Genomic DNA, 23,316 nt, shown 5'->3' on the forward strand with positions numbered 1-23,316 from the left:
AGAGCTGCATTTGGGTGGGTTTTTTTTGTTTTTTTTTGTTGCTATAAGTGGGCGGGGCTATATAGTGTCCTACGCACGTCCAAATATGGTCGCTTCTGGCTCCAAGATGCCAAACTGAAGGCTTCAAAGCGGCCGTTCAAGTCAGCCGGGACACGGCAGGATGAAGCAGGTGAAGAAGTTTCAGTCTTTAAAGTCTCGACAATAAAATAATGAAATTCAATTCACACATTCACAAAACAATAAATCAATGTCAGTCACACCTAAACTTCCAGCTTCGTTGCCTTTCAATATCTTTTCCATCGTTTCCATTCCCGCCCTCACTTCTTCTTTACTCATCTCTTCCCGTCAGCCTCTCCTCCTCCTCCTCCTCCTCCCTCCTCCTCCTCCTCCTCCTCCTCCTCCTCCTCCTCGGTGACTCCTCGGTTTCAACAGATGCTTCGGGGAGGTAAACCTCACGTTCATGTCAGGACACCTGACAGCGTTTCCCTGCAGCGGTGAGTAACTGTATCCCCTCGGGACGTCTCTCCCTTTGTCCTCTTTATATCGGAGGTGAAGTTGTCCTTTTCAGACGGGTTTTTGTTTTACAGTTCTGTGACGTACGTGGCGGCGACGTGGTCGGTCGTCTCCGGTTTCCTTTACTGTTTTTTGTTTGTTTTTTTGTCGACTTTTCCGTTGCGGTGAAGCGACCCACCGTGACCTCTCTGTGACCTCTCCGTGACCTCTCCGTGACCTCGCTCTGTCACGCTTCCCTTTGTGCTGCAGTTTTCAACCCCGTGACCTTGGACCAATCATCTGGAGCCGTGCACACACAACGGAGGAGGCAGGACGGCAGTGACGTCACCCGTTGGTGCGATTACGAGGTCTCCGCTTCGGATTTTTGGCCGGCGCCATATTTGCTAGTTCGGAGCAGTTTGGAGCAGGAAGTGACCATATTTGGGGGGGTCCGAGGGGAGTTGGGGGGAGGAGCCAGCGGTGGATCTGACTCGATTTGATTGGAAACCTGACGATACTACGTCCCGCCCCACCGATAGCTGTAACCTGACTGCACCACAGGGCCTGTCAATCAAACAGACACGCCCCCAAAAACAGGTCTTCTTGAATCTTCTTTTCTAATGAATGAGGGATTATTTTCAGATGGACCTCCAGAAAACTAATAAGAAGGAGTGACTTTAGCTAACAACACCGAGGTAACTGCATTTTATTGCCTGATAATTTTATGAGAAGAGTGCTGCGCATAATCAAACAGAATTAAAACAGTCAAATAGACTTGATCATTAGAAGAAATACTCAATAAAAACTATTAAAATCAAAAGCAGGATTAAAACAAACACGAAGCACACAATCGTGTCGGAGCAGGAACTAAAAAGTATTTTCTCTGGCGCGACCTTCAGGATGAGCTTTGAAATGTTAGCCACATTAGCTACATTCCATCCACGACAGGCTTTGACCTGCAGTGTTCCTGAGCCCGAGCGGTGATTTCTACGACGGAATTGAGTCTGTTTTTAAGGAGTGCCGCTGGAGGGCCCGACGATAACGGCCACCCAATAACGTTTTTTTGGCCTCGTCTCTTACCGTACAGAAATGTCTTCGGATTCTCTGAATCTTTTAATGATATTTTAACGAAATCTGTAAAATTATTTGCAATTTTTCCGCAGAGAATATAATTTTTTTAAATTGTTGCACTATTTGCCAACTCGGTCTTTCAAGGAGCGGTGAAGCTCTCCCCATCTTCACTGCTGAGACTCCGCCTCTCTGGATGCTCTTTTTTTTATACATAATCATGTTAACGACCTTTTTAATTTTAATAAACCTGATTAGTAGTGAGATGTTCCACCAGATGGGTTTTTTTGCCATCAAATTCAAAATGAACTTACATTTTCCCCCAAAAAACAATAAAACATCTCAGTTTCAACATTTGATATGTTGTCTTTGGTCTATTTTTCAATCAAATATGGGTTTACATAATTTGTAATTTGTCACTTTTATTTATATTTCAGCCAGAAACAGAGAGTTGTACATTTAACCGCATTATAAATGCTAAATCACCAGTAGTTGATTTATTTTCTGGGTCTGGGACATTTAAAATCATCTTTTCTAAAGTTAATTGTTTTTTCTCTCCTTTCTGTGATGAAGATATTTGAAGATAAAAAAAATGCTCCAAGCAGTTTAACAAACAGCGGATATTTCTAACATCTTAGTTGTCAGTCTCTAAAACATAATGTCATCACCTCCACAGCAGCAGGTTTTTCTTTTTGTGTTTTTTTTTAAGTTCCCTTCTGAGTCATAAGTTTTATAGAAATGTTCCATCAGCAGTGAGCGGCTCTCCTCGGGACCTGTGTGAGTATATAATGATTAGTTAAGTGCTCTGAGGTCTCCTCTGCTTGTCCCGGCTTGTGGAGAGATTTTCCTCCGCCCTTCCCTTAAACCCCCCCCCTCCAACCCTCCCACCCCCACCACCACCACCACCACCCCCCACTCCCCCCACCCCCACCACCACCGTACACACTTCACTGTTTTAGTGCTCCATGTGTTTACTGAAATCATCACATTCACGCAATGCATGCTCTCGCTTTTGTGTGTGTGTGCGTGCGCGTGTGTGTGTGTGTGTGTGTGTGTGTGTGTGTGTGTGCACGTGTGTGTGTGTGTGTGTGTGTGTGTGTGTGTTTGAGTGTGTGTGTGTGTGTGTGTGTGTGTGTGCATTTAGCAGCCTACAGTGTTTTGCTCTGTAATAAGAGGCTTCAGCAGCGAAGAGCCACTTTACTGCTCCTCAAAAGACATTAGTGAGGAGGAGGACGGTGTGTGTGTGTGTGTGTGTGTGTGTGTGTGTGTGTGTGTGTGTGTGTTGGAGTGCCCCCCCCCCCCCCCGCCCCTCTCACTTTTAGGTTTTTACAGAGCGTGGCAGGCTGCCAGCATGAGTGAGAGAAACTTGATGGGTGAACTGGGTTTCACACACCGACAGTAACGACAGATTGCCGGTGGTGGTGAAACGTCGTATACGTTTAAACGCAGCTGCAGCCGGGGAACATATATGTGCGCTATTTTTTGCTTGCCTGACGTGTTTGTGAAATCTGAAAAACCTGACAGGCTAGTATTCAAAGACCTGGAGGATTAAAAAAAAAAAAAAAAGATTCAAAATCTGAATTTTCACAAAGTGGTAACAGAATTGTTCACGTTGAAAACGCAGCGACGTTCGTTTCTCTTCTCTCTCCTTTTCAACATCGCAATTCTGTTTTATAATGTAATTATTGTCAAATTAAACACTGTTCGAGCTCTGCAGAGTTTATTTTGAACACGACATGATCACAAACTTATCTCCTGTTAAAAAAAAATCCAGATAAATGTTGCTGAGGGTCTCTGAGATTCTTAATTTTCTACAAAAAAAAAATAAATAAAAGGAAAATATGACAAACTTGTCACATATTCAGGAATGTATTTCTTTAGTGGAACTAAAGTAACGTTCAGATATGACAACATTAAACCCAGCTTCAATTTTCCGAGGAAGAAACACTACTTTCCAAAGATAAAATAGAAATAGATTCATAATGGTGACATACTGCTGGTCTTGATTCAAAGCTTTTGAGGCGTTTATCGCCATTTATTTATGTTTTTTTTTGATAAAACTCATACTGTCGCACTTTATCCCTGAGAAGCAAGATATAACTAATACATTTTGAACAATCATGCTTCTCCCATTTTATGCCACAAAACAGTGAAAAACAAAAAAAAACTAAGAAAGAATTTCAAACTAATCCAAATAAACACAACAAATCAGCGTAGCGTGTGTCGGCTGTTACGTGACTCACTGCAGCACAAAGTGACTGTCACATTATGTCTTTGATAATTTGCTCGCGTTTGACATAAAGAGGTAAATGTTAGCACAGAAGTAGTTATATAAACATGTGAGCAGCGGACTTTAGACACGGCAACCACACGGTGAAAGCGTGTCGGAGAGCTTTTTTTTTATCTGAATTATGTCACGTCGGATCGTCTCCAGTATTTATGTCACGTGTCCTGTGACGCTAAAACTCGCTTGTTTATCTTTGTGCAAACTTTCGTGCAATTTTCCTCTTCTGCACGTTTACTCATCAGAATAAACTGCTTCTTGTAACGAGACAACATTCAGGTCTGTGCGATGCGGACGGGAAAAATCATCTGAATCAGCAAAAATGTGAATTGAGGCAACAAATATAGAGAGAGATTAATTGAAAGGTCTCAGCCTCCCTCAAAAAAACAAAAAAAAAAGATAAAAGATAAATGCGTGAGGATTATCTGGTCGTCTGCGTATGAAACCGAATGGCAGCGTCCCAGCATGCATCTTGGGTGGTATTTTGCAAGTAAAGTGGAGATATATGTGCTTTCATCTCGCGTCGTCCGTCACCTAGGCAACACACATTGCCGTCGTCTCCCACGGATTTTGTGTTATGACATGTCGGGGATGGGGCACCACGCTTAATGGCTGCGGTGGGATTACGCGGCGAGCGAGTGCGCTCTGAAGGGTTTTTGATGTATGGGGAGGGTGGGTGGTGGTGGGGGGAGGGGGAGGGAGGGAGGGGGGGTCATAAAGTTCACGAAATAAAAAAATAAAAAGAGGTGGAACAAAGAGATGAGGCACTTTGATTTACTGCAGGCTGGAAGGTATGATGAGGGAACTACACTCAGTCAGGTTGGAAATCCCTCAACGAGCTTCGCTGCTCTGCAGAACGCTGCAGTCCTTCAGCTCATCGTCATGACAACTGCTCATTACAAACGCGGTCATTTTACCAAACCGCCTTCCCCATATAGGAGAAAATAATAACACGCGCAAAAAAAGCCACTTAAAAAAAAAAAATAAAAAAGCCTCCAATAAATACCATCCGCTGGATTCACGGAGCTGTTTGAATGCCGTGAGGCGGTAAAAAAAAAACAGTTTGTGTTCACAAAAAGCCAATTTTGCTTTAAAAAAAACAAACAAACAAAAAAACAGCTAAACTCAAGTTAACAAAATGAAAACGAAACTCGAGTACTTCCTCACGAAGGCCACAGCTTCTCGGTGCTGTACACCGTTTTGCGCGCAGCAGGAGCAGCCTCCGAACCGTTCGCTCCACCCATGAAACTTCACACTCGTCAGTCACTTGATGAAGAATTCATACTTATTCAAACTTGCTGTTCTTCCACTCGTCTCCGATATGAAACACGCGTGCCGAAAACACTATTTATCCTGAAGCTCGAATCTGCATGTAAATTCTGGTAATCAAACACGGTGTCCAAACCTCGAAGTCAAATTTAATGCAGGAGGGGAAATCCGTTCGACTCGTTTCCAGCGTCGCTGGTTTCAGAGGAAACGGAAACGCTGAGGTGGTAAAAACAACAACATGGCGGCTGTAACTCTGTGAATTCAAACCGATCTGTGAGCCGTCAGCGTCGGTGGAAACAAGGCGTCCGGATGGGAAACATCTGCCGCCGCCGTCCACGCCGACGCTAACTTCGCACGTGAAGTCCGGTAAAAAAACAACAACAACCTCTCGGTGCCTTCCTCTCCGGCGCGCCGGGCGACACGAGTTGCGTTCACGCCAAAACGACGCGGGAGTTTCTGGAACGTCGAGAAACGCCCGCCGGCTGCAGGAGTGAATCAGCTCCACTTGCGTACGCGTGTTTGCAGGTCAAATAACTTCGAACGAAAATCACAAACACACACAAGTTACAACACAGTCGAGTCCTGACCGAGCTGATTGCTGTCAGATGTCCCCCCCCCCCCCCCCCCACACACACACACACACACACTACAGAAATGTGCATGTTGGCTGAGAATAACACAAAAAGCATGTAAACAAAAAAAACCAACCCGAAACCGAAATGAGCTGCAGATCAGATGCTCCTCCTCCTCTTCCTCTTCCTCCTCCTCCTCCTCTTCCTCTTCCTCCTCCTCTTCCTCTTCCTCCTCTTCCAGGAACCAGGTTTTATATTTGAGCCCCGTTCGGATCTGATCCGGCTCCTGCTGTGCGGGATTAGTCTATTTCAGTCGCTCACAACACACAACACCGGAGGTGTGACCGCGCAAACCATCCGAGTCCGACAGCTAAAAATACAGATGTCAGGCAGTTCAGGGAGCCGGCTGGCAGCTGATCCCTCGTTCCAATAAAACGACATTTCTTCAGATAATTTCTCTTCGTGTTTTACCGCACTAGTGGCAGGACTGAACCGATTTCATTTCAAGGGTCTCTGTTGACCGTTTCCAGAGTTCGACCCAGAATCTGATGTTTTTCTGGATCCTCAGGCGACACTGATATAAAACCAGATGTGATCCTGCAGTGGAAATCACTGCATGGGCTCAGGAACACTCGGCTGTAAGCGGGCGTGTTCAAGAGTTTCTGTTCCCCACCCGAAAATTTGATGTTTCTCTGCTCACGTTTTCCGGTCGTAAAGACTTTAATCGTTTCTCTTCATGTTTTACAGCCGAACTGATTTGATTTCAATCTTTGAATCGTAACAAAAACGATAATTGGTTTGTTTTGTTTAAATGTGTCCTGTCACTTTGATCAATTTTAGCATTCACACGTGGCAAATTAAAAAATATAAATAAACCAGAGACATTTTTTGGGGGTTGCTAGGGCGGTTGCCGTGGATACCCAAGGAAGGCCGTTAAAGCAGGGTGGTCTGTGGCTCTGGCGCCACCTATGGTTTTCTGTCTCTGTGGTCCTTTGACATCTTATTTTTAGTCGTTTTGTGTCTCTTAGTGTTTGTTTTATCTCTTAGTGTTTGTTTTGTGTCTCTTAGTGTTTGTTTTATCTCTTAGTGTTTGTTTTGTGTCTCTTAGTGTTTGTTTTGTCTCTTAGTGTTTGTTTTGTGTCTCTTAGTGTTTGTTTTGTCTCTTAGTGTTTGTTTTGTGTCTCTTAGTGTTTGTTTTGTCTCTTAGTGTTTGTTTTGTGTGTCTTAGTGTTTGTTTTGTCTCTTAGTGTTTGTTTTGTGTCTCTTAGTGTTTGTTTTGTCTCTTAGTGTTTGTTTTGTGTCTCTTAGTGTTTGTTTTGTCTCTTAGTGTTTGTTTTGTGTGTCTTAGTGTTTGTTTTGTCTCTTAGTGTTTGTTTTGTCTCTTAGTTTTTGTTTTGTGTCTCTTAGTGTTTGTTTTGTCTCTTAGTGTTTGTTTTGTGTCTCTTAGTGTTTGTTTTGTCTCTTAGTGTTTGTTTTGTGTCTTAGTGTTTGTTTTGTGTCTTAGTGTTTGTTTTGTGTCTTTTAGTGTTTGTTTTGTCTCTTAGTGTTTGTTTTGTGTCTCTTAGTGTTTGTTTTGTCTCTTAGTGTTTGTTTTGTGTGTCTTAGTGTTTGTTTTGTCTCTTAGTGTTTGTTTTGTGTCTCTTAGTGTTTGTTTTGTCTCTTAGTGTTTGTTTTGTGTGTCTTGGTGTTTGTTTTGTCTCTTAGTGTTTGTTTTGTCTCTTAGTGTTTGTTTTGTGTCTCTTAGTGTTTGTTTTGTCTCTTAGTGTTTGTTTTGTGTGTCTTAGTGTTTGTTTTGTCTCTTAGTGTTTGTTTTGTCTCTTAGTGTTTGTTTTGTCTCTTAGTGTTTGTTTTGCGTCTCTTACTGATTGTTGTGTGTTTCTTTGTAGTGTTTTTGTGTCTCTTCCAGGCTCTGTGTACATTTTCTGTCTCCTTGGGGGTCGTTTTTCTTTCTTGTAGTAATTTTAGTCTCTTTGCGATCACTTGACATCTTATTTTGGTTATTTTAGGTCTCTTTGTGGTCATTTTGCGTCTCTTACTGATTGTTTTGTGTTTCTTTGTGGTGGTTTTGAGTCCCTTGTGGTCACTTGACATCTTACTTTGGTTGTTTTGCATCTCTTTGTGGTTGTTTATTGTGTCTCTCCGTGACCCCGTGGTCATTTCCACACGTCTTTATCGTCGTTTTGATTCTCTTTGTGGTCCTTTTCCTTCTCTACGATTGTTTAGCGTCTCTTTGTGATTTGCTTGGTGTCTTTTCTCTTTCGCTGTCTCTGTCTTTTGTTTGAGAATCTTTGTGCTCATTTGATTGACTTTCCAACGAGAAATGTTAACAGTCATTTTAAACAAAGGCTGCGTCCCCCCTCCGTCCCCTCGGGCCCCCTACAGAGGAGTGAAGGGGGTTGTTCATGACTTGTGGATTTTGCCTTTTAGTAGATTTTTAAACTCTTTCAAAAAACTTCCACAAAAAAAGGTTTGTTTTTGATGTTTTGTTTTTACCTCTGCAGATTGTATGTGCTGAGCTGAAGTGGAATTTTAGTGGATTTTCTTCTCTCTGAAACCAAAATGTCAGAATAGCAGAAGATTTTCAGACTGTTAAATGTCTTCACTGTATTCTTTGTGTGTCGTGAGTCTTTTATTCTGCACTGAATGAGCTTTTAGTCCGTCGGAAAGAGTGTGGGCCGCTCCTCGACTTTCATTGCCCGCCAACGTTGCTCAAAAACGAGCGTTTAATCTCCTTTTATCGATATCACAAACACCTGAAGAAATCCGAAACTGGAGACGCGTTCAGTCGCAGTTCATAGTTGTTGCTTTTTTTTTTTTTTTTGTCATCTGTGGGGTCTGGCTGGAATTAAGCAGCCAAACAGCCACGAGGAAAGTCGGAGTCGCTGAGCCACATAAACATCAGCAAAACATATGGTGAAAAAACACACACACAAACACACTGAAAGTCAAAGATGCTTCTTACTGCCAACAGTAAAAGAAGAAGGACGCGAGTTGACAAGTTAACCACAAGCAAAGGACAAAAACAAAAAGGAAGGATGAAACAAAAAAACAAAAAAAAGCTGTAAGAATGAAACGAACGTGGACACGAGAACCAAAATGTTTAGATTTCAGGAAATGATGTGGTTTTAGTCATTTATCTGGAGGCGGTTAACAAAGACAGTATTGAACGCACAAATACAGAAAGAATTTCATATGGTAAAAATTTGAACTGCAGGCATTTCCTGCAACAACAAAAAAAAGAATTCAGTGTGAATGCTGAAAGAGCTGCTGAGTGTGAAGGACATACGTACGGCATCAACATAACCACCGGACTGATTCTTACAGACTCGACCTGTGATCTTGTACCTTTGCTTTATTTATTTTTTTAGACCATAATAAGACAGAAAGAGATTGAAAGATATTTCCAGCAAGTACTTTGGAGTTAAGATATTTTTAAAAGTGAAGTTTTAACAGTTATAAATCACAAAACGTTCTGCGGAGAAGCTGGAAATGTCGAATACAGAACTGCCTACTTGTGAATTCATTTATTTATTCTTTTATTGTTTTTAAGCGTTTTTTGTTTTGTTGGTTTTGTTTTAATTTGGAACTCACACAGGTTTTGTGTTTAAACGTACCGTGAAGCCGGAGTTGAAGACGCACCTTCGTCGTTCCTGCTTCCGAAGTCGCTTTCGTGCCGACTCAGGGAAAAGAAGGAAGGAGGAAGAGGAGGAAGAAGAGGAAGAGGAGGAGTCAGACAAAGGTTTATGACGAGGACTCACTTCAAATAAACCAACAAAACAAGACAACTTGCTAATATGAGGAAATCATATAACTCCAGATGCAGATGTGACTGACAGCTCTGGAAAAAAAACATGTGAATGGTCCTTTAAGATAAACACACACACACACACACACCATCATCATCATCATCACCATCATCATCATCCTCCTCCTCAGAAATGTCAGGCTGCCTTCCTGACCTGCCCAGACTCACTGTGGACCGACTCCAGCTCTCCAACTGAGATTATCTGCTCACCTCCATCAGTGTGTGTGTGTGTGTGTGTGTGTGTGTGTGTGTGTGTGTGTGTGTGTGTGTGTTGTTGTTTTGGAAACCCACTCCCAGATTGCTATATTACGAGGTCCGCAGGAGCCCACACCGTCCATCTGCCAGACTATACTTTCCTCACACACTCCTATGTATATATATGTGTATATACACACTGTGTGTGTGTGTGTGTGTGTGTGTGTGTGTGTGTGTGCAGGGACTGTAACTCCCTCCCCGCTGAGCACCAAATGTCACATTTATGACTTTCAGCGTTCGGAGGACGACAGTTGTGCTTGCAGGGTCGCCACAGAAACCAAACGGCTTCCTGGTTAAAATATTGTTGTTGTTGTTGTTTTTAAAAACACTGCAGTTTATGTAATTCTTCTTTCTGGCCTTTTTTTTTTAATGGAGGTTTTTGTCCTCCAAGTCAAGTCACAGCTAATAAAACCTGAGCAGCGTTATGTGGTGAACATCACGGTCGCAATTTGAATTTAAATATCTCAACGAAGGAAAATGCTGCTGGATTGACTAAAACGTAACAAAAAATAAAACATACTTGATCAGCATTTTATTTGGTGTTATTCCTCCACTGAGGTCAGCCTGTACATCCCCCCCCCCCCAACAGCTGAAGCTACCTTCATCAAATTGCTACCAGCTGACTCCAATTTGGGAGCCTGGCAAATAAACTCGACAAGTAAATTATCCGCATTTTGAAAGAGAAACTAATTTGAGAAACTTGATTTGAGACTAATGAGGTTCTTGGCAGCGGAAGAAAAAAAAACCAAAAAAAAACACAGCAGACGTGATGGAGTTGAAGTCATTCGTTAGAAATCATCCTCGGGCTCAAAGTCACCTCTGAAAGTGTTTTCATGTCGTTTCCAAAAACGTGTAACTCTTGAAACTCCACCACTCTGCTGCCATCTAGTGGCAGAAACAAGCACAACAAGCCACTCAGAACCTTCAGACTTCATACACAGTATAGAGTTTTATTGTTTATATTAAATCAGAAAGATAAGCACTATAACATACGTTACAAACCGATAAAATTTAATATCTTGGGAGAGGGAAAAAACAAACTCATGACATAAAAAAAAAGAAAAGCAAAAGTAACACTAGTGGACAAAAAAAAAATATTTTTTTTAAATAACAGAACTGTACATTTTAAAATGCAACGAAAAAAAAAAAAGGTAAGTAAAGACCAAAAAACCCAAAAATTAAACAGTGAGACTAAGTGACAGAAAAAAAAGAAGCAGTTAGTACCACAGCTGAAGCTAAAAAGTGGGGTCGGGGGGGTGATGGGGGGGGGGGACTGTTAGCTGAGGCGGGTTACTGCTGGAATATGAGAGTACGAGAGAGTATAAGGCAGCAGAAGGCAGGCGTGGAGACGGCAGGGATAAATAAAAACAGAGAGCAGGTAACTGTAGCTGAACATAATCTCTTATAAACAACCTCACGACGACGTCTCGTTTCATAATCAGTGCAGGCGACCGAACGGCGACGATAAAACGGCGCGCTGTTCCTTTAAAAAAGAAAAAAAAACTCAAGTCAGGTGGACACCGGACACGTGTAATAGTGACTTCTAATAAAAAAAAATAAAAAAAATGTGTTGATCCCACACTGCATAAATGTACAAAGCTGCACCTGTTCAACAAGCTGCACTTTCTCTTGGAAAAAGTTGCATAGGTATAAGAGCAAATATAAAAAGAAACAAAAAACAACAACCTCGACTTAAAAAACGAAAAAGAAAACAGACACTAGGGGGCAGTCTATGCCCTCCGTGTCCCAGTGTTACATAATCACCTGTAAATGAGCTGTTTACAAAACAAGTGATCGAAGGGCCAGAAAACAACGTTTTTATCATAATCCGAATTATTTTAGACACCTGCTGTGTGTGTGTGTGTGTGTGTGTGTGTGTGTGTGTGTGTGAGTGTGTGTGAGTGTGTGAGTGTGTGTGTGTGTACATGGCGAATCATGTAGCAATGGCTTCATTCAACTTCTTTGGGTCATTAGGTCAATAATAATAATAATAATAATAATAATAATAATAATAATAATGATGATGATGATGGAAAAACGTTAAGTCGACACAAAGTGAACCAATTTAGTGCAAAAAAAGCGGTTTTAAGTGCAACATTACGCGATGTCCGATGTCCACGTGACCAGCAGCCTGCTCTCCGAGGGATTCACTACACCGAGAGAGTGTGTGTGTGTGTGTGTGTGTGTGTGTGTGTGTGTGTGTGTGTATTGCTGTAACATAAAAAGGACAGGAAGCCAGAACAGATGCAGCTCATGCCCTCAATACACAACCGAGTACAGTACAAGCGCTTTTTACGAAGTACAAAAAAACAGAAACTTAGAAAGAAAAAAAAAAGAAGAAAGAAAACACGTCATGAATGTACACTGAAGTATTTTTATGAAAAAAAAAAAAAAAAAAAATCATGTAAAGTTCCTTTTTTTTTCTTTCTTTCTTTCTTTCTTTTAAAATAGGATTTTGACGTTTGTTTGTTTGTTTGTTTGTTTGTTTGTTTGTCCCAGAGCTGTCCGAGTTCTGCCTGAAGGAAAAATTAAAAAACAAAAACAATATCCATCCAAAACTCTCGAAGAACAAAAAAAATATACATATATAGTGACACATCTCAGAATTGTGTTTCTCAATTAGAAATCCATAAATCTATAATCTTTAGTAGTATTTACTTATTAAAAATCTCATCTTTTGTAAACAATTTGCCCTTTTTTTGTCTCTAGTTTGAAAATACATTCTAATCAGAGTGAATTTGAGGCTTTTATATTTATATATATATATATATATATATATATATATATATTGATATACTGTATATATTTATAAATCTGCGGCAGACATTTTGAAAAAAATTATCTGACACTATGCACAGACACACATTTGAAAAAGAAGCTTCATTTCAGCTGGTTTTTTTTTTTTTTTTTTTTTACTGACAGATGTTTGTTTGTTTTTTTTTTTCCACCAAGTCGACCGGAGCTGGAAGAGAAAGCGTGTGTTGGCATTTCTTTCTCAGCATCGTGATGCGGTTGCTATGGTGTGTAGCCATGGTGATGAGGTTGCCATGGCTTCGGGGAGGGAGAGGGAGAGGGAGAGGGGGGGAGGGGGAGACTGGTGATGAGGGAATGAAGCGGGAGGAGGCGTCCTCTGTGTTTGTGTTTATTTTTTGGGGGGGTTGGAGGTTTAAAAAAAAAAAAAAAAAACTGCATCGTTTAAAAAAAACAGTTTTGTTTTTTTTTAGATAATATGAGAAAAGATGAGCTGAAGCATGCGGGGGGAGGAGGGGGAGGAGGAAGTAACTTTGCAGGTGTAAACAGTGTTTCTTGAGTCTCCGTGTGTAAAAACTGCGTGCGTGCTGACTCGGCTTCTTTTTTTCACATTTCACGACTCGTTAGCGGCGGCGGACGACATGCAGGGCGGCCCGACAGATTGTCTTGCATGCATATTCAGTATTTTGTACACGATACACTGCAAATCCAAGTGTGTGTGTGTGTGTGTGTGTGTGTGTGTGTGTTTTGTTAAACGTGTTGACGCCCTCCTTCTTTTTTTTTGTGTGTGTGTTTACGTTCAGAGTCTGTCGTTGCGGAAACTGTCCTCGACCGACGGGTCGGGCAGCACCATGTCGGGGTCACTGAGCATGCTCAGTCCGTCCAGGCTGAGCGGCTCGATGCGCAGCTCGTCCTCCAGCGGGAAGCCGCCCTCCGAGTCGAAGCACTCGGGCACCGTGGAGAGGGCGCTGCTGATGTCCTTGGACAGGCTCGGGTGGGAGTCGTCTGGGGGGGAAAACACACAAAAAAAAGGGGGCGGAGACAAGCAGACGACAGGCGGTGAACGTTATTTTTTTTGGGCCTTTTTCGGTCGGCACGACAACCGAAGTTTCATCACCGGTCAGACTAAAATCAAACACCTCGTGATTAGTTTTGATCGTCGTCTTCCTGACGCTCATATCTGGGTTTCAGTCTCAGAAAAGAATCACTAACGCTGTAAGATGAGCTTACTGGAAACCCGACGCCCACTAGGCCCCGCCCACTTATACTAGAAAAACCTGACTGCACCACAGGCCTGTCAATCAAACAGACACGCCCCCAAAAACATACCACTTTTTGAGGCCCTATGGAGCCGACCTCTAGTGGCCATCGGTGGTATTGCAGCTCAAGGCGCTTCCGCACCGGCTTTGCTTTTCAGACCCGGAAGCTACGAACACTTTTAATATCCAGTCTGCGGTGTGTCGTTGCCCCCTGGTGGCTAAAAATAAAGCGACGCAGCTTCAAAGGGGCACAACAAACTATTTATGCCTCGTTTCTTCAAATCGATCCGGGCGTTGTTTATTAGATTTTTTTTCTGTTTTTTATGAGGACTTAAAAAAAAAAAAAACAACAAAAAAACAACAACAACAACAACAACAGCAGCAGCAGCTCACCAGTGAGGATGATGTTGGGCAGCCCTCCGCTGCAGTTGGAGTACAGCATGTTGGCCCTCATGTGCATCGGGTCCTGCAGAACGCCGTGGCCGCCGGCCAGCCCCGACAGAGCGGCCTGGGAGTAGTAGAGCGAGGAGGACGGGGAGGAGGAGGAGGAGGACGGGTCGAAGCAGGAGCCGCCCGCCGCCGAGCTCATGGCGTTCTCCAACAGGCTGAACTGATCCAACTGGCCGGCAGATGGTGGTGAGAAGAGAAGGAGGGGAAAAAAAAAAGGAGTACAAAAAAAAAATTAAAAAAAAAATTGGCAAGTCGGAAGGAAGAAGAGCAGCGAGGATGAATGAGGAGCCTGTTCGGTGCCGGCAGCCGGTTTGATGCGATCCAGGCTGTTTGTTGGGTTTTTAACAGTGTTTTCATATAACACCGACGGCACGATGAAAACACGGCTCACCCGGACGAACTGAAAACTGGGAAGATCCTGCCGCTTTAAAACCGACATGTTTTGCAGCCGTAGTTTTCCCCGTTAACACAAAATGTTTTCACCGTTTTTAAAGCTTTTTTTTCTTCTTCTTCTGTTGCTGATGAGGAAAAAGCTTCAGTGACACTTTTTTTAAACCGAGATGTCTCATTATGAATCACTTCTGACCGAATACACACATGAAGGTATTTCTGCGTCTTAGACACAAAGTTTTAATCGCAAATTTCGGCGCAAAAGTTTGTAAGTAAAATATATATAAACGGAGAATGAAATGATTTGAGTTGCAAACACATTTTTTTTGTAGTTTTAGTGACAGAATTAAGAATTTTGCTTTTGAAACTCGACTTTTTGGCCGCAAGTCAAAAACCTACGGGTCGAGTTGAACGTAGTGGGCGGGGCATCCGCCGGAGACGGGAGTTTCTATTGGTGGATTGGTTTTTGACTCGAGGGCGAAGGGTTTCGATTCGCAGCCAAAAAAAAGTCGAGTTTCCGAATCAAAATTCTTAATTCTGGGACCAAAACTATAAGAAGAGTTGAGACACAAGACGTGATATCGGCGTGTTTTACCTGGTAGGGGAGCGTCTTGCTCTGCCGGTTGGAGAACTGCGGCTCCATGAAGTCGCTGAAGAGCGCCGCCATGTTGTTGTGCTGTCGGGGGAAACGGAAGACGCTCAAAACATCAAACGTGGACAGAAAACCGATCGTCTGCGTTTTATTTAACGAGTTTAAAGTAAGTTTAAAAGGATGAAATTTGAATCCCCTCCCCCCATTAATCTACGATAAATAACTTTTTTCGTTTTTTTTTCTTAAGTGAAAACGAATGTTTAGAATTTTATGTAGATTGACAAAAAAACAGAAACTGAAATCTTTCTTTGATTATTATTCATGATGCTGTTTTTTGGTTCCTGACATGCTGAGTGAATTGTGCAGAGCTGACAGGAAGTGGTCGACTCATCAGGATGATACAGGGGTGGGTTTTTCCAATTATCTTTCGATAAACGTGAATAATACTCCAACACTTTTTTTATTTTTGTATCTCGTCACAGCTTTAAAGTGTGTAATACACTCATCGGTCCACTAGAGAGCAGCGCGTCTTTGTGACAGTTTTGGTCGAAATGGAACTTGGGAAGTCGTATGATTGGAAAAACACTGTTGCTAGGCAACGTGGATGCGTCTAGAGGCCACGGAGGCTAACAATTTATGAAGCTAACAGGCGGGTAACACAATGCTGGGAATGCAAAGACGCAAAAAAAAAAAAAAAAAAAAAAAAAAGAGGTCGTTGGGAAGATGAACATTTTCCTCAGACTATTATCTAAGTTACGCCGACGAACTCTACGTGACTAAAATTACAATTTACTTCCGTGACCTCTGACCTTTCTGTAAACGTCAGCGAACAACGTCACAACTCGTGAACTCGAGGGCTTGTAGACAATTTTAGAGTTCCGACGTCGTGTGCAACCACCAGAGGGCGCCGTTCACACGGACTCTTCTGGTCGTACTTACGGTAATTACAGAGCGAATTTTATAACCGATTTGTAACCACGATATAATGTAACTACCCGAATAGATAAACAAATCCTATTACAGCCTGTAGGGTCACGGGGGTTCAAATTATTAACTGGTTAGTCGATTCCCAGATTATTTTCTGATATTTTTTTTTATCTTATTTAGGCAAAAACAACAACAACAACAACAACAGTATTTTCTCAACATAAATAGATTCAAACTAATTTGCATACAAACTTTGTGTTCTGCAAGAAAAACAAAAACAAAACGATTGCGTTTCCGTCCGCACCTTCACACCAGAGTCGCTCTTACTTGGCTCGTGTTGAAGTCCAGCTGGAGGTTCTGCAGCGGAGACACCGGTTGTTGTTGTTGTTGTTGTTGTTGTTGTTGTTGCTGTTGCTGTTGCTGTTGTTGCTGCTGCTGGCGTTGTCGGCCCTGCTCCACCGCTGCATGCTGGGACTGCTGGTAGAGCGGGTAGGGCGGCGGCGGCTCCCTCGGCATGTTGCTGGTGTCCAGAGCGACTCCCTGCACGGAGCACAGGAAGCCAGCAGGAGTCACTGCGGACTGAATACGACTCTTTGTGAAGTTTGATCTGTTCTGTCGTTACTCAAAACGCCGTCTCCGTCAAAACAATGAAAAACAATCACTTCCGCAGTGGGACCCCCCACCCCCCCATACTTTATGTTTACGTTATTTATTTATATAAAAACTGAAATACAAGGCACACAAAAAAAACCCGAACTCATGTAATGAAGTTTTATTGTAAAGTAGACGAAGCCTTGGAAAGTACCTGCGTGATGGGGGACAGCGAGGGGGACATGGTGGGGGACATCTGCTTGGCCAGGCCCCGGTGCTGCTCGGCGCCGGGGGACAGGGTGAGGGGGCTGATGGGAGCTGGCCGTCGCCGCGGCGAGTTGCTGGACAGGCGCAGCGAGGAGTTGATGGCGGGGTTGCTGAGCGACGACTGCAGCTGGCAGTTGTTGAGGGACGCCTGGATGGACGGGTTGCTCAGGGAGGACGACAGACCTGAAGGACAACGAGACGGTTGGGAAAAAGTTGAAGATGAAGTGGATTTTTTTTTTCTTCCCAGCATGCTCTTGCAGAACCAAAACACTGGACTTTATTGTGTGTGTGGAGAGAAAGATGGCGATTAGAGGACAGAGAGGAGCTGATTGTAGAGAGCCCCCCCCCCCCCCCCCCTCCACAAAAAAAAGAGGGTCAAAGTTCCTCTGGCGCCAAGCTGGAGCACAAAGAGGAAAACACTGAAGAAGGAGCAGCAGTGGGCGGAGTCACATCACAGAGATCCTTCGACGAGTTATCGATAATAGAGAAGAAAGGCGTTTTCAGACCGCAGGAAATGTGAAAAATGGTTCCGATCCAGAAGTGTCTTCAGCTGCAATACCATCGAGTGCCACTAGAGGTCGGCTCCAAAAAGCCTCCGGCTCCATAGACTCCCATTCAACTTCTCTCATCAAATCCAAAGTGAATAAAATGTGTCCATCAGTTATCTCGGTGTTGTTAGCTAAAGTCACTCCTTCTTATTAGTTTTCTGGAGGTCCATCTGAAAATAATCCCTCATTCATTAGAAAAGAAGATTCAAGAAGACCTGTTTTTGGGGGCGTTTCTGTTTGATTGACAGGCCTGTGGTGCAGTCAGGTTACAGCTATCGGTGGGCGGGATGGAGTATCTGTTGCCGCTTGTATAAAACCGCTTTAAGGCTTAAGTGTTGAGTTTGTATTGACATTTAATGGGGATCCTAATAAGGCTTCAAGTGAATTCATTTGAAATGTAATTAAAAGAAATTGAAACCGTTCCTTTTGTTTTTATTGGCTCTCTTTGAATGAAACACACTCTGGATTTAGAAACAGCTGAAATATGAACGTGAATTTCAACCGGATCAAAAAAAATGGAAAACTTGTATATTCCCGACTTACCAGCACAAAAACACTGAAAGCGACTTTTCAGATGATTAAAAAAAAACAACCTACAAAGACTCACTGACAGAAATATTTCTGTCAGTGAGAACATCTTGTGGCATCTCTCATGTCACATCATAAAACTTCACAACAATTATCACGCCGTGTTGCCGAGCAACAGTGGCAAAGGAGGAAGAGAAGAAGTAGAAAAAGGTGGAAAAGGAGGCGAAGAAGTAGAAGGAGGAGGAGAAGAAGAAGAAGGAGGAAAACAAAGAAGAAGAAAAGTAAACAAAAACTTGGAGGGTGTGTAGATCAAGTAACTGAACACTTTGAACTCTGACCTCTGAACTCCAACCCACCCTGCGAGTTGCCGATGCCGAGGTGCATCATGGCGGCCGGCAGGTTGCCGGTGCTGCTGCCGCCGCTGAGGTTGGCGTAGCCGCCGCCGTCGTCGGGGTCCAGCGGCGTGGAGAGCGGCGAGGGGAACTGCAGGTTGCTGAGGTCGGGCAGCGAGCCGCCGGTGCTCAGGGAGCCCTGGTAGTGGGACAGACCGGCGTTCTGCTCCGGGGACGGGAAGATGCTGCAGGGAGGTGAAAACAGTCCACTCAGCAGCTTTAGTCATCGCCACCTTAAAACGAGACGCCGGACGTTCCCCGAATCTTAAATCCCGTTTGTCTCCACGACGAACACACGAGACGTAAATCATCGTAAATCACAACCGATCTGGACCGGCAACCGGCAACATGGCAACATGGCAACATGATGCTCTTATGATGCTCTTATGATGCTGGTAAAACATGGAGATGTCTGTGTTCTTTTCAATGTCACAATGTGACACCGGAGGAGGAGGAGGAGAAGGAAGAGGAGAAGAAGAAAAAGAAGAAGGAGGAGGAGAAGAAGGAGGAGGAGGAGGAGAAGAAGAAGAAGAAGAAGAAGGAGGAGGACAAGGAGAAGAAGAAGAAGGAGGAGGAGAAGAAGAAAAAGAAGGAGGAGGAGGAGGAGAAGAAGAAAAAGGAGGAGGACGAGGAGAAGAAGACGAAGGAGAAGAAGAAGGAGAAGAAGAAAAAAAAGAAGAAGGAGGAGGACGAGGAGAAGAAGGAGAAGAAGAAGAAGACGAAGGAGACGAAGAAGAAGAAGAAGGGGGAGGAGGAGGAGGAGAAGAAGAAGAAGGAGGAGAAGGAGATGTCTGTGTTCTTTCCTAAATCACGTGACATCGGAGGTTTTGTTGCAGGAAGAAACGTCTCAGTGAAACGTTGCAGCAGATTCATCATCTTTCCAAAGAGGTTCTGTGTGTCGTCACATTAACGATGATTCAAACACAACGACATGAGAAATGTTTCGTTACAAACATGCCGACTCGACTTAAAGACGTACTTGATTCCAGGCACTTCACATGATTTGGGCCTTGACGCCAGAGACTGAACCTGAAAAGGACAAAAACATTTATTCACAGCCAGAAACCACGAGCAAGTAATAATAATCCTGATATGGCTCCAGAGAATTTAACATTTTCTGGCTTACAATTTGTTTTTTGTTAATGTAAATATTCATTTCCCTCATTAACCCATAAAAAAACAAAAACAAAGAACGTCCTTTGTCTTCTCTATTGAAACCAGTATTTTTCTCTCTGGGTTTGTTTCACTTCCTGCTGCTCTGCACCACACGGCGTACCATTTATTAATTTTGTTTCATTTGTTGAGTGGGACAAAGTGGGAGCGCTTGTTTTGATGCAGCAGCTGATGAAAATGAGTCGCTCTCATTTAGTAACGAGACTTCACAAAGGAATAAATCAATATCGTGTTTTTTCATTACGATTAATCGCGCGGCCCTAAATTCTGCCGTCTGATTTCATGTCACAATATATTGTTGTTTTTTTATTAATCCAGCCTAAAGATGTCTGATGGAATTAGGTTGGTGGGGACGGGGGGGGGGGGCCGGGGTGGGGGGGGGCAAAACAGGACAAAAATAACCAGACTGCTGCTGCTGCAAAAAGAAAGAAGAGGACACGATGGCAGCAGCTGCTGGTACCTGCATGCACCATCTGTTATTTGGGGAACTTCTTCTTCCCCCGATACGATACTTCGATATCTGCCGATACATCAAAGAGCCACGCTGAGCCCGCCGGGACCGAACGAAGGTCGTGGAGAAACACTAACGTCTTACTACCACGCTGACAGCGAGAAACTGTATTTAACGTCTATCCGTAAATCCACTGAAAGTTTTACAACAAAGTGGGTAACGACACGCTTCCTGACGGGACCTGAACAACTCGATATCTGTCCGAAGTTACAGATCGAAAAGACTCTCGATAGTCGAGTACAAAAAAAAACAAAAGATCAATGTCCCTTCTTTCACTCCCCCGCTGGGTGTAATTATGAAAGACAGCTTCTTCTTTGTCCGGGGCGCCTCATGAGAGCTGAGAGCTACTTTGACGAAGTGAAAAGTGTCCGAGAGCTCCTTGTAACATTTACTCACATGGCTGAGCTCCACCCAAAATCCGCTGAATAAGCTTCTTTTGTCAACAATAATTTGTTTTTGTTTTTGTTCCTATATGCATTTCTTTATGTTTTCAGTTGATGACGCCGCTCACATCCATCGCAAGAAAACAAAACGACGTTTATTTACTTAACTTCTGTTCTCTCTCTTCCTCACTCAGTGACAGACTCCACTTTATAGCTCCGCCCCCTTTTGTTGCAGTTCCAGCCTAAAAAATATTGTATTTATGTTGTTTAAACCTAATTTCTGAGCAGACGTTTTGTTTCCAGCTCCCGTTGTGAGAGCCTCTGTTCATTTATTGTATTTGGTCCTCTGATCTCTGCGTTTCTCACTGTGGGCGGAGCTTAAACCTCTGCTGCACTGACACAGTTTAAAAAATAAAATAAAAAAAAAACACTTCTGATACCTGGCGAGGTTTGAACGGAGAGACTAGCGTGAACTTCCTACATTTATTCTGATCATGTTCTTCCTCCTTTGCGCTTCCCGAGTTTTTTGCGGCCGGCGACATTCCCGATTCCAGAAACATCGTTTTGTTTACGGCCGTGCGGGAAAGACCGGTTTTTCGACCTGTAGTCTCTCCGCCGTGTCGCGGCGGGAACTCCGAAAGGCGTCGCGATCACCTGATCTGACACCGAGAGCAGCGGGACGCCCGGATGCTGGATGTAAGATGCCTCACCTTCTTGGCCTCCCACAGCTGCTTGGGAAGCGGCTTGCTGACGCCTATTAGATTCTCCTCGTTGGGCAGCGCGGGGAAGGAGAAGACTGCAAGGTGGGGGGAAGAGAGGGGAGGGGGGTTGAATTTTAAATGTAAACAAAACACAATCTTAAACGGTCATTTATGTTTCGGAAAAATTTAAAAAAAAAAAAACGCGACTCACCGTCTCCGCCGCCGTCCACCTCCGCCTCGTTTAAGCTCGCTGCACGCCAGCCTCCACGACAAACAGACAAACAAACAAGAGAAGGGGGAGGTGGTGGTGGTGGTGGGGGGGGTGATAAGAGGAAATAAAGAAAAGACATGAAAAAAAACCCAAAGAGAGACAGGACATTAGTGGGAATATTAAGCAGCTGCTCTGATAATCGTGGCGTCGCTCTTCTGTGGAGCGACTCTGCAATTAGCGGCGCGCTTTCACGAACGCTGCAGCCGAGTTATTAATCACGCCGACGAGGCCGAAGGCAGAAGAGCTGACGGGTGAGGACAATAAAATAAAAGAGAGAGCGCAATTGTTTCTCTCGCGCTCCACAAAGAGGCTTTTTCTTCTCCATGCCAGATACACATGCCTTTTTTTTTTTTTTTTTTTTACTTTTCTCCAACTCTTCTGTCGGGGGCGGGGGGGGCTTCCTATGCAACACGCCTGTTGTTTATTAGGGAGAATATCCCTTTTGTTTTGTTTTTTTCCGACGTCACCTTTTAAAAACTGGAGCTGAGCTTCACTCTTTAAGACTTTGATCCCCGGTTTTCCCTCTGGGAGCCCGTTCAGCGTTTTGTTTTGTTTTTTCCTTCCTCTCCTTGCTGGTTCAACAGATGGGACAATGAGGTGATACAACGGTCTGGCAAAAAAATATTTTTTTAAAAATCACTGCATTTCCCTCCTTCCCCCTCCCATACACACACCGCTCCTTTCTCCATAAAAAAAAAAAAAAAAAAAAGGTGTCTGGTCACTGTAGCTCGCAACTAGGACGGAAACAAAGACAACTGGGATGGAAAATGTCTGGCTGGCATCCCCGGCATCGCGCCGCTCGGTAGCACTCCGTACGGGATTTAAAAAAAACAAAATATCATCAGTGTTAGATCTCAGCTGACTGATGGGAATATATACGAGTGAGGCCGAAACTGTTTTCCACCCGGGCTGTGGACTCATAGCTGTAATTCCTGGTTAGATGCTTCTTTAATCGGCCGGGGTGAAGGGGGGTTAACACCTCGCAGAAACCTTGAGAGGTGTCAACGAGGCCCCCCGGGGTGGGGGAGGTATGTGCTGTGCTGGTATGTGCCGGTGGACTATATACGGGACTGTATACACTTGACAGGGAGCTCCGCTCGTCTTCAGGGAAACGTAATGACCTCCTTACGGTTTAACTATAATACGCTGACTCGGCACAACAACGGAGCCGAAAGGTATTTGGAGACCGATTAGATGATACGGAGGTATTTTTGTGTCTTTATGATGCAAGATGAAAAAGAAAAAGAAAAAGTTTTGAGAGCAAATTTGTCGCATTAAGAATCAGGTTTGTAAGTAAAAATGTATCTGAAGTGAGAATAAAATCATATAAACAAGTTCGCTCTTAACGGTTTTGTTCATTTTGGTCAAAGAATTGAGAATGTTGATCATGAAACTAGACTTTTTGGCTGCGAATGAATAAAAAAAACCTACAAAAACCTTGTTTTGAGTTGAGTTAGATGTGGTGGGCGGGACAAAGGCCGGAGACGGGAGTTTCTATTGGTGGATTGGCTTAAGAGCGACACATCATGGCTGTACGCCCACAAACAGGCAGGTTGACGTTTCCCACCGAGCTGCGTCACCTCTTGCTTTAACAACACTCTGTAAACACTTGGGAACTGAGCAGAGCGGACGCTGGAGTTTTAAAAGCAGCATAAAGAGAAGGTTTTACACCGGCGGAGGAACTGACTGGTGATTTGTGGAAGCGGCCGGCCGGATGGACGGTGTTCTCTGTTAATGAATGACCCGAAGGAGCAGAAACACAAACACCATAAACGTAATGGGAGCGGCCCGCGTGGGTCCGAGAGGACGTCCCGGTTTCGGCTCTGCGCTCGATGTC

General features: G+C 43.7%; 1 protein-coding gene across 9 annotated transcripts in view; it reads right to left on the bottom strand.

The window, feature by feature from the left end:
• Positions 1-10,681: 10,681 nt before the first annotated feature.
• The window catches only part of crtc3 (CREB regulated transcription coactivator 3), a 32,168-nt gene continuing 19,533 nt past the window's right edge, over positions 10,682-23,316 (bottom strand). For 2 of the 9 annotated variants that reach the window (XM_069175147.1, XM_069175154.1), the window contains 9 exons: positions 21,420-21,470; positions 21,218-21,303; positions 19,420-19,469; positions 18,387-18,625; positions 16,920-17,155; positions 16,442-16,693; positions 15,191-15,271; positions 14,149-14,374; positions 10,682-13,501 (listed from right to left, as the gene is read on the bottom strand). In XM_069175147.1, the coding sequence (XP_069031248.1) occupies positions 13,296-13,501; positions 14,149-14,374; positions 15,191-15,271; positions 16,442-16,693; positions 16,920-17,155; positions 18,387-18,625; positions 19,420-19,469; positions 21,218-21,303; positions 21,420-21,470 (1,427 nt within the window). In that variant the 3' untranslated portion in view covers positions 10,682-13,295. The remainder of the gene's footprint in view (positions 13,502-14,148; positions 14,375-15,190; positions 15,272-16,441; positions 16,694-16,919; positions 17,156-18,386; positions 18,626-19,419; positions 19,470-21,217; positions 21,304-21,419; positions 21,471-23,316) is intronic. The other 7 variants (XM_069175151.1, XM_069175148.1, XM_069175150.1 and 4 more) reach the window with 7 other exon arrangements.

The sequence above is a fragment of the Embiotoca jacksoni genome, unplaced genomic scaffold (assembly GCF_022577435.1).
Source record: "Embiotoca jacksoni isolate LCO1_2020_lvr unplaced genomic scaffold, fEmbJac1.0.p SCAF_64, whole genome shotgun sequence".
NCBI lineage: Eukaryota > Metazoa > Chordata > Actinopteri > Embiotocidae > Embiotoca > Embiotoca jacksoni.